The following is a 10,501-nucleotide window of genomic DNA, read 5'->3' on the forward strand; positions in this document are numbered from 1 at the left end:
TCCAGAGGCTACAGAGGCTACAGACAGTCAGTCAGTCAGTGTGCAGGACTGGGCAGAGGTAAGTTCTTGACTTCTGTAAGGGTTTTGTACGCCCACAATGTCCATCTGGGTTCTAGATAAACAGTGGTGTAGTGGAGACACAAAGGAAGGGTCTCCCCTAGTAGAATGGCAGCCGCGTGGCGCGCAGGGTGAGTCGCACAGCGTAGGTTTGCATCCTGGCTGTGTGGAGTCGGCAGGTCTTTGCTAGAGGCTCCGAAGGGAGCGTCACATTGACTTAGGCGCTCCCATGGGATAGGGAGGCAAAACTGGTAGGGGCTGTTTCTCCTCATCGTGCTACAGCGAACCCTGCTGGTCAGGCGCCCAGTGAGCTCCGGCAGACACCTGCAGAGCTGCCCTTGTCGTCCAGGGGTCTCTAGCTCGCTGACATGCGCTCTGGAGTTCCTGGGTGAAGAAGGAAGCTGGCCCGGTCGTGTGGGGGAATCACTGCGGTGAGGGGAAAACGATTTGGGCATTCCAAATTGGGAGGAAAATTTAAAATAAAAAGAAGGGTAAACTATCCTTCTAGGTGTTGATGGAACACACTTGTCTGTCCAGCGATCTTTCCTTCAGTCCATACTATAGGGTGAGAAGGGTGTATCGGAGAGGCAGTGACTGGGAGAAGGGTGTATCGGAGAGGCAGTGACTGGGAGAAGGGTGTATCGGAGAGGCAGTGACTGGGAGAAGGGTGTATCGGAGAGGCAGTGGCTGTGAGAAGGGTGTATCGGAGAGGCAGTGGCTGGGAGAAGGGTGTATAGGAGAGGCAGTGACTGGGAGAAGGGTGTATAGGAGAGGCAGTGGAAATTGGCACTGGTGGTCTTTACGGGGTGTCCAGTTTAACTGTGCACTCTCAAGTTTAGTGAACTGCTTCTCTACATTTTAGCTGAGGTTACCACAGGACTCTTTAGGACAGCTCAGAGAGATGCACTCCAACAGCACATTTCCCACCTTTATTTACCTGACCTGCAGTCTGTCGACTCTGCCAGCCAGCATTGTCGTTTCACTCATATAACCTTATTTTAAAAGATGGAATTTCTTTTGTTGTCGTTGTTGTTGTCACACAGCTGTTAAACGTTCTTATGGCTGTGTGTGTGAAAAGTTATCTCAGTGAAGCAGTGAGGTGCTTTGTTCTGTTATCGCTGGTCCCTGGAATCCTGTACTGACTGTTTCTTTGTATAAGGAGTACCAGAACTCCCGCTTCCCCTCCTGAACAATGCTGTAAAGGGTGCGTCTTCTTACTTTGCGAGGGGCGTGTCGGGGAGAATCGAGTCAACTGTTTGAAATTGTTTATAAAATGTTCTCAACCAAAAAAAAGATTCAAAGATTCATTTGTGAATTTGAACAGCTTTGTTTTGTGCTCTTTGGCACACTCTCTCTCCCTCTTTCCCTCCTCTCTCCCTCCTCCCGCTGAGCTGATAAATATGTCTCTCTCCCACTTGGCAAACACTGTGTTTATGAGCTGTACACAGGCCTGGGTGTGTTCTGTTTCCTGTCGTGACTGTTCTAACTGTTAACCTTGTAAAAGGGTGCTGTAGTAAATGTGCAGTTTTCCCCCATGGGTTTACTATGCATTTACCATAGTTTACAATGTTTTTTTTTTTTAATATCCTTTATCATGCTTATCTATGATTTCTCCATGCTCTATCACACATGGCCATGCTTTTACTACGGGAAACTTTTATAAGGGTTAGTTTACCGTGGTTTGTTTTTAAACATGCTTATAATAAAGTTGTAATAAAGCATAGCAAAATTAAAATAATAGAGAAGCATTGTAAAGCACAGAGAGGTCTGGTAAAGCATAGGGAAGCATTGTAAAGCACAGAGAGGTCTGGTAAAGCATAGGGAAGCATTGTAAAGCACAGAGAGGTCTGGTAAAGCATAGGGAAGCATTGTAAAGCACAGAGAGGTCTGGTAAAGCATAGGGAAGCATTGTAAAGCACAGAGAGGTCTGGTAAAGCATAGGGAAGCATTGTAAAGCACAGAGAGGTCTGGTAAAGCATAGGGAAGCATTGTAAAGCACAGAGAGGTCTGGTAAAGCATAGGGAAGCATTGTGTAAAGCACAGAGAGGTCTGGTAAAGCATAGGGAAGCATTGTAAAGCACAGAGAGGTCTGGTAAAGCATAGGGAAGCATTGTAAAGCACAGAGAGGTCTGGTAAAGCATAGGGAAGCATTGTAAAGCACAGAGAGGTCTGGTAAAGCATTGGGAGGCATTGCAAAGCACAGAGAGGTCTGGTAAAGCACAGTGGTCTGGTAAAGCATATTCATCCTGGTTTGACATGTTTTTTGAACTGTGGTAAAATGGGGTAAGGATAAGAAAATGTACAAAGTATCACGTTATGAAATATCCCATTACAGAATATCCAATTAGATAGGAGCAGTTATAAAGTGCAATAAAATCAGTAGCAAAGATCACATTACAGATAAGAGCAAATAACGAGTACAGTGAATAATTACAGGTGAGAGCGAGTTCGACTGAGAGCAGTTAACTGATAGTAAAAACATTCGCTCTTACGAGTAAAGTCCAGTGAATATGATAAGTGGAGGAGAATGATTTCAAATAAGAGCAATTAAAAAAACAAACACTATCTGTCAAACAATTGAGTAAGCACTGAAAGAATATTGCAAAGTTACTGTGCAAACAACATTGAACAAGCTGTGTGCTGTAACTATAGCAACAGTGCCTGGTGTAGCTCACCACACTCTGAACCAGCTAGCCAGCTGACTGCAGAGTTACAGCAACTCCCCCCCCAGGAGCCAGACGCCCCTCCCAGGTCCAGGAGCTATAAGATCTGGCCCCCAGTCTGTCCAGCCTTCACCTGGATTCAACATGACTTTCGTATCTCCACCAGGATACCAGCCCATCTACAACCCTGTGAGTACTATCGCTGAAAAAGACCATTCGAGCTCAGCCGTCTCCCTTATTAGAACAATCAATGAATCTTTATTTTATATAGCGCCTTTCATAGTGGACCACCACCACAAAGTGAGGGACAGTGCATAATACGTGAAACACAGGGCGAAGATGTGAATTCTAAACATCGTGGGTGCGTTTGTCAAACCTCAGATAAGCAACAGACACTGTTAAATTGATTTAACCCTTTCCTGCATGAAATATTTAAAATATCTGAGAAAGAGAGGGGTGAGGGGCTGATGTCCCAATACGACATAAAGACTAGAAGAGAGCTTAGTTTGGTTTTATTTGTTTTTTGTTAAGGTTCCTGTGAACTGGAAACAGTTAAACTTTATTTAACCAGGAAAAAAATCCTGTTGAGATTAAAATCAAAATTATTTATATATATATATTTTATTTATTTTTTTCATGGGAGACCTGGTCAAGAAGTTTTGCCAAGGGTGGCCTTATAAACAGCTCTGTATGAGCGCTTCATGAAGAAGAGAAAGGGAGATCATAGTGAACATAGGAGACAGAGCAGTGTCCTGACACTCTGAACTGCCTTTCAGAAGTATTTATTGCCAGCTGTTCAATAGGTCCGTTCACTGGAGTGTTGGTTTTGAAATAAGAAAAGCCGCCCGCTGTTAATGTCCGCGCTGAGTGATTTCAAAGCCGATTGCAATCCAGGGCGCTGCTGTTTTTACTGCTGTGCCAACGCGGTGACGCTTCCTCTTCCAATCGGCTTTTAAAACACTCTGCAGAAGCTAGCTGCCCTTGATAGGTACTCGATTGTAAAGGTGAAGGAGGGACAGCTTGTCTTGTTTTGAAATCCAACACATTAATGAATGGATTTGTTGAATACCGGCTGATTTAAACACTCTTAAAAGTGATTCTGGGTATGATTCTGCACACCGCATACTATATCGCTCTGAATGGCTCAAAGGCCCTGAGCAGTCTGTTATGATAAGCAACTAAGGCAAAAAGTTTCTAGGATTGAGGCATCATTTTAAAATATATATATAAATATATATATGAACATAATTTAGATCTTGTATTTAACATGTATTCAGATAAACCAAAAAATGACATCGCAAGTCTTCTCGAAAGCCACACTAGCAGTTCAGCATTTCATGTCAGATTTTGAAACGTCAGTTTTCAGTGAAGTATCTGGGAAAGCTACAAAGCGCTGGGTGTGTAATTCAACATGTTATCCTAACATTGTTCAGCAGGATTTGTTTGACTTCACGAAGCAAAATTAGTTCATTCCACAGAGGGATTCAAATCCTTTGGCCTGAAACCAGAGCGGACGGCTCTGCTGTTTGTACTCTTGCCCCCCCCCCCCCCCCCCACATCCATTCCCTACATTGGACCCATCTATGGGAACCTGCGGCCGGGAATGTCCGTGTACATCCACGGAGAAATCCCTCACAGGATCACCAGGTACCGGATATCATAGCAGAAGGGTGTGCCATCAAAGCGCTTATCTGCATTCCCTGCTAATGGCTGCTGATGACTCCTACAATATTGATCTGTCTGGCAGTTGCTGTGTTAGTGCTGATAGCTTTAATATCTTTGAACTTTGAGTCGCTGTTGACACACAGTCATGTAACAGAGGGGTAGATTGGGTGATTAAACACATGTGTGTATCTTCTTTTAAAAATGTCAGTCTTCGCGAAGATAAAGTCAAGCCAGCCAGATCTGTACAAACCGCAATGATACCAGCTTCCACACTGACTATTTTAAACGTCTCAGAAGATAAAGCAGTGCAATGTGTATGAACTGTAATGATGAACAGTGATGATTCAGAGCTCCTGCTCCGCTCTCATCCTCTACATCGCCCCCCCCCCCCCCCCCCCCCCCCCCCCCCCCCCCCCCCCCCCCCCCAATCCACCACCCCAACCAATCGCCCCCGCCCCCCCCCGCATCCCGATCGCCTCCCCCCCCCCCCCCCCCCCCCCCCCCCCCCCGCAGGTTTCATGTGAACCTGCAGTGTGGAAACTACGAGGGCTGTAACCTGGCCCTCCACTTCAACCCGCGCTTCGACGGCAAGGACAAGGTGGTGTTCAACACTTTCCAGAACGGGAACTGGGAGAGGGAGGAGAAGAAGAAGGAGATGCCATTCAGGAAGGGGGAGACCTTCGAGCTGATCATCATCGTGAACCAGGAGGGGTACCAGGTGAGGGGAGAGGGAGAGAGAGGAGTGAGGGAGAGGGGCGCTGATCATCATCGTGAACCAAGAGGGGTACCAGGTGAGGGGAGAGGGGAGAGAGGAGTGAGAGTGAGGGGAGCTGATCATCATCGTGAACCAGGAGGGGTACCAGGTGAGGGGAGAGGGGAGAGAGGGGAAAGGGGAAGGAGAGAGAGAGGGACAGAAGAAAGAAATTCGAGGTACCAGGGAATGAGGGAGAGAGAGGGGAGGAGGGATGGAGAAGGAGAGGGGAATGAGGGAGAGAGATGGGGGATGGAGAAGGAGAGGGGAATGAGGGAGAGTGATGGGGGATGGAGAAGGAGAGGGGAATGAGGGAGAGAGGTGGGGGATAGGGAAGGAGAGGGGAATGAGGGAGAGAGATGGGGGATTGAGAGATGGAGAAGGAGAATGAAGGAGAGGTTTGAGCTACATGTTATCCTTGAACCCCTCCCTGTCCTGTCCCCTCAGGTCAATGTAAACGGACGGGAGTTCTACATGTTCCAGCACCGCATGCCCTGCGAGCGAGTCGACACACTGGAGATCGGGGGTGACGTCATCATCCAGACCCTCAACATCATCGGGGGGGGCGCGGTGAGTCACACGGCAGGGGGGGCAGGGGAAATTCTACACACAGGTGCTGTGGAGATAGACAATCTGATTTTCTCTTGTGTTTCCCTCTCAGCCTCAAGGAGGAATGCCTGGCTACGGGGGAGGGTTTGTCCCGGTGAGTTTGCAGTGGACTGTCGGTGCTCCGCGGTACAGTGCTGACTGGTATCTTCAGGGGCAGTGCTTTCTGTTCTCATAACGATGTGTTAGCAATGCTTACTGTACCGTGTGAGAAGACCGCTTTCAGTGGCGTGTATTGCAACTGCCGTTAGTTTTCAATACTTCCCTAGTAAGGGCTGTTGTGTGGACAGTAAAGCGGCCGTGTTAACACTTCCCTTGGAGAGTGATGCTTACTCTTGTGTCTTTAGCTGACCCCCCATCAAATAACAGTAGACTCTGTGTGCAGTGTATTCAGATCTGCATTGGAGCAGCACATGGCTTCTGCATTTGATTTTGTTGTGGGTGTTTTCTTTTTGCAATACGTTAAGGCTTATTAACCAACAGCTGAACCCAAACTCCAGCTTTGCCCTGCCAGATAATAAAACTCCCATTGCATAGCAGTTCGATCCATTCCTGGTTTCTCTATTTCCAGAGCTTATGTATTGGTGAATCGATGCAGCAAATCAGAACCCAGTTAGAAGTCTCCTGTTTGTGTCAGAGCCAAAGTTGGGCCTTTTTGCACAGCCTGGATCCAAACCGACAGCGTCCAGGCTGTGTGACTCATCCTGCTCCCCCAGCGGCAGCGCTGTAACTGGATGAGCCACGTGGGGTGTGGGGGGGGCCCCTTCATTATGAATTTAATAATGAGACACACCTGAGCTTGTTACCTAGGCACACTGGGGCTGATCAAGCTGCTAGTAAAACCTGGACTGGATCACACTGCTGTGTCCATCCGTGGACGTTCAAGCAAACACTGCTTGAAATGTAATAGTTGGCAAAAAATGGCTATTTGTTTTTGTTCATATTATATAATTTATGAAAGATTGTATCAAAGTGGTGTTTCAGCTTGCTGTGATTGTATCTCCTGTGTGTCCCTGTGTGTCCCTGTGTGTCTCTGTGTCTCTCTCAAAGCAGCAGGGAGGGATGCCAGGCTATGGAGGACCGGTGAGTAACACACAGGAAACCAGCCCCACACACACACTGCCCTCTGCTGGTGGGGGAGGTACTGCAGTACAGGAAGGGTTAAAAACAGACTTAGTTGTCACACGCACACACACAGACACACACACACACACACTCACACAGACACACGCAGACAGACACGCACTCACACACAGACACTGTACTGTACAGGACAGTGCATATCCTTGTTGATCCCTGTAATGTGATTGTTCAGTGTGCTGTGATTGTAACTCCTGTGTGTCTCTGTGTCTCTGTGTGTCTCTCTTGAAGCAGCAGGGAGGAGGGATGCCAGGCTATGGAGGTCCGGTGAGTAACACACACAGCCCCCCCTTTCAGCTAAGAGCCTTAATCAGCGTTCTTTCTAGCTTCCTGCGCTGCATCAGACCACTAGCGATCTTGTCCGTTCATCTAGCAATTGTTGCTCAGATTGATTGATTATCAGGATAGTTAACCGAATATCATTCAATGGGAAGGTTGCTGCACTCTTTTTAAAAGCATATTTCTTTACCCATTAAAGAGTACGGCACTCGGTATGAAACTAGTTTGCTATTCTAGTACAACAGCAACCAGACCATCGAACATTTCCCTTCAGTGAAAGCAAAGTGTAGCAAAGCATAAAACATGGTAAAGCATAGAGAAGCATTGTAAAGAACAGAGAGGTCTGGTAAAGCACAGGGAAGCTTTGTAAAACACAGAGACGTCTGGTAAAGCACAGGGAAGCATTGTAAAGCACAGAGAGGTCTGGTAAAGCATAGAGAAGCATTGTAAAGAACAGAGAGGTCTGGTAAAGCATAGGGAAGCATTGTAAATCACAGAGAGAGATGGTAATGCATATTAAAAAAAACCCTTTGGTAAATACATAGTATAATTATGTGAAGGGCATGGAACCAAGTTTACCACGACGAACTTGTATAGGGTTTGGGTTAGGGTTTAGGGTTTAGGGGTTAGGGTTAGGGTTTAGGGTTAGGGTTTGGGTTTACGGTTAGGGTTTGAGTTTAGGGGTTTTGGGTTTGGGTTAGGGTTGGGGGTTAGGGTTAGGGTTAGGGTTAGGGTTTGGGTTAGGGTTTGGGTTAGGGTTAGGGGTTATGGTAAAGGTTAGGGTTAGGGTTAGGGGTTATGGTAAAGGTTTGGGTTTGGGTTACTGTAAGGGTTTGCGTTTGGGTTTCAATTTGTTCTCTTGTATTTCAACAGGGAGGGATGGGGGGATATCCAGGAGGGAACCTACCGGTGAGTTTCAATCAATCATTCAATCAATCAATCAGTTGTTCAATCAATTCCATTTAAAAAGGGGTACAAAAAACAAATCAGTTGAGCTAAATAAGCCTCCAGAAGCACACGGACACACACACACAGCTGCGGACAAAAGTGTTGCATCGCCTCGAATTTCAGGATTGTGACATCTTTAAAACAAACAACAACAAAAAAAAACTTTGTAGTACTACAGTATTTCATGTCGGATTTCAAAATGTCTCATTTTTGTATTTCATGCATTATATGGAAAACTGCAAACATTTTTGAAAACCCTGTGTTTCATTTATTTATTTATTTATTTGTTTATTGTTTTATTTGCGTTTCGTTTCAGATCATGGGAGGACCAGCTGTCTACAGCCCAGTAAGTAGACTAAACACAGTCTTTCTCCTAGGACCTGTGACTGTATTATTATTATTATTATTATTATTATTATTATTATTATTATTATTATTATTATTATTGCACTGTGGACAGTGCAACGCTCCACAAGAAGACAGGCAACTTGGCACGGCCGGGATTCGAACCAGATAGTGATGCTGTCTCCTTCGCCACCTCCCCCCCCCAGGTTGTCCCCTACTCCAGTATGATCCCAGGAGGTCTGACTTCCAAGAGAACTATCATTATCCGAGGGATGGTTCTGCCGGGGGGTAGCAGGTAAGACTGATGAACACCAGCGGGACCACCTTCTGAAAAAGGAGTCTGGGGACCCTTATAGAAGTCTGCACAGTCTGCATGGAGAGTCGATAGCACGGTGCAAATCTCTCTCAGCCTTTTCATTCAGCCCGAAAGGGAAGTGGCAAGCATTCATGCACAGTGTAGCACGTATCATACATGTGTGCTGTTTTAATATTCATTCAGTCAGTCCTTCAGTCTTCTTTGCAAATGTTTCGTTTAGCTCATAATAAGGGGTAGTTTACCATGGTTTGTTTTTTTAATATGCTTGACCAGACCTCTCTGTGTTTTACAATGCTTCCCTGTGCTTTACCAGACCTCTCTGTGCTTTACAATGCTTCCCTATCCTTTACCATCCCTCTCTGTGCTTTACAATGCTTCCCTGTGCTTTACCAGACCTCTCTGTGCTTTACAATGCTTCCCTGTGCTTTTACCAGACCCTCTCTGTGCTTTACAATGCTTCCCTATGCTTTACCAGACCTCTCTGTGCTTTACAATGCTTCCCTGTGCTTTACCAGACCTCTCTGTGCTTTACAATGCTTCCCTATGCTTTACCAGACCTCTCTGTGCTTTACAATGCTTCCCTATGCTTTACCAGACCTCTCTGTGCTTTACAATGCTTCTCTGTGCTTTCCCATGCTTTCCCTGTGCTGTGGTTTTACGATGGGAATCTTGTCTCCGAGTCTCTGTGCTGACGGTCTCTCCTGGCTGCAGGTTCAACATTAACTTCATGGTGGGCTCCTCGCGTGACATCGTGTTCCATCTGAACCCGCGGATCTCGGAGAACATCGTCGTGCGGAACAGCTTCATCGGGGGCAGCTGGGGGCAGGAGGAGAGGGAGCTCGAGTTTAACCCCTTCCAGGCAGGACAGTACTTTGATGTGAGTGCAGCAACTTTGCTGGTCATCCAGCACTACGAGACAATACGATATCCACTCAACGACAAGCATGTCCACTAGAAGTCTTTCTCAGTGTCTTCAGTGTAAATTCAATGGCAAGCGTTTCCACTAGAAGTCTTTCTCAGTGTCTTCAATGTAAATTCAATTTAATTACCCATATTCATTCTATGTCACTGAATTTACACTGAAGACACTGAGAAAGACTTTTGTAATTAAATGAGTTACGTTTCTTTTTGGTGTTTCTATTGAAGACACTGAGAGACTTTGAGTGGAAACGTGTGTCACTGAACTTCTCAAGCAGAGTGAACACAATAAAGCTCCCGTCTCTCCCTCTCTGTCTCCTCTCAGATGTCAGTGCGCTCCGGTAACCAGCGTTTCAAGGTGTTTGTGAACGGTCAGCACCTGTGCAACTTCAACCACAGGTTCATGCAGTTCCAGCAGGTGGACACCATGGAGGTGCAAGGAGACGTGCAGCTGTCCTACGTCCAGTTTTAGAAACCCCAGGGCTTGTTAAGTGATTGTTCAGACGGGAATCTTCTGCCTGACGAGCTTGTGCGTGGAGTCTGGATAACAGTGTAGCTGGACCTCAGAATAATAGGTGCCTGCGTGAAGAACAAGCTCCACGACCTCTCTGTGGGCCATGTCCCGTCTGGGCTCCTCCCCAAACCTGTGGCCTGTTCATTTGCTTGTTGGGGAATAGAAATACAAAAAATGATCATTAAAATATTGGGTGTGTGATTCACATAGCGATAAAATATGGACACTTAAATGTCTGACTTGCGTGAAATGCGTTTAGATCAAATTTGGCCCAATTTAAATAAAAATGTAAAGAAACA

General features: G+C 46.2%; 1 protein-coding gene across 2 annotated transcripts; it reads left to right on the forward strand.

The window, feature by feature from the left end:
* LOC121303807 (galectin-4-like) lies at positions 1-10,501 on the forward strand. 2 transcript variants are annotated; one of them, XM_041234606.1, is made up of 13 exons: positions 1-58; positions 2,789-2,909; positions 4,279-4,367; positions 4,899-5,103; positions 5,584-5,706; positions 5,798-5,839; positions 6,796-6,825; positions 7,114-7,149; positions 8,035-8,070; positions 8,426-8,455; positions 8,661-8,749; positions 9,482-9,647; positions 10,014-10,501. In XM_041234606.1, exons 2-13 carry the CDS (start codon positions 2,865-2,867, stop codon positions 10,158-10,160), a joined length of 1,038 nt encoding a protein of 345 aa, XP_041090540.1. In that variant the 5' UTR covers positions 1-58; positions 2,789-2,864; the 3' UTR covers positions 10,161-10,501. The 2 variants fall into 2 exon arrangements, with proteins under 2 accessions (XP_041090540.1, XP_041090539.1); XM_041234605.1 differs by lacking the exon at positions 1-58 and having other exon boundaries at positions 2,747-2,909; positions 7,117-7,149.

Source organism: Polyodon spathula, chromosome 35, assembly GCF_017654505.1.
Source record: "Polyodon spathula isolate WHYD16114869_AA chromosome 35, ASM1765450v1, whole genome shotgun sequence".
NCBI lineage: Eukaryota > Metazoa > Chordata > Actinopteri > Acipenseriformes > Polyodontidae > Polyodon > Polyodon spathula.

Coding starts and splice junctions, on each gene's coding strand:
- LOC121303807 (XM_041234606.1), top strand. CDS start 2,865: ATGACTTTCGTATCTCCACCAGGATACCAGCCCATCTACAACCCT. Junction 5,104..5,583: donor TGAACCAGGAGGGGTACCAG/GTGAGGGGAGAG, acceptor CTGTCCCCTCAG/GTCAATGTAAACGGACGGGA. Junction 6,826..7,113: donor TGCCAGGCTATGGAGGACCG/GTGAGTAACACA, acceptor TCTCTCTTGAAG/CAGCAGGGAGGAGGGATGCC.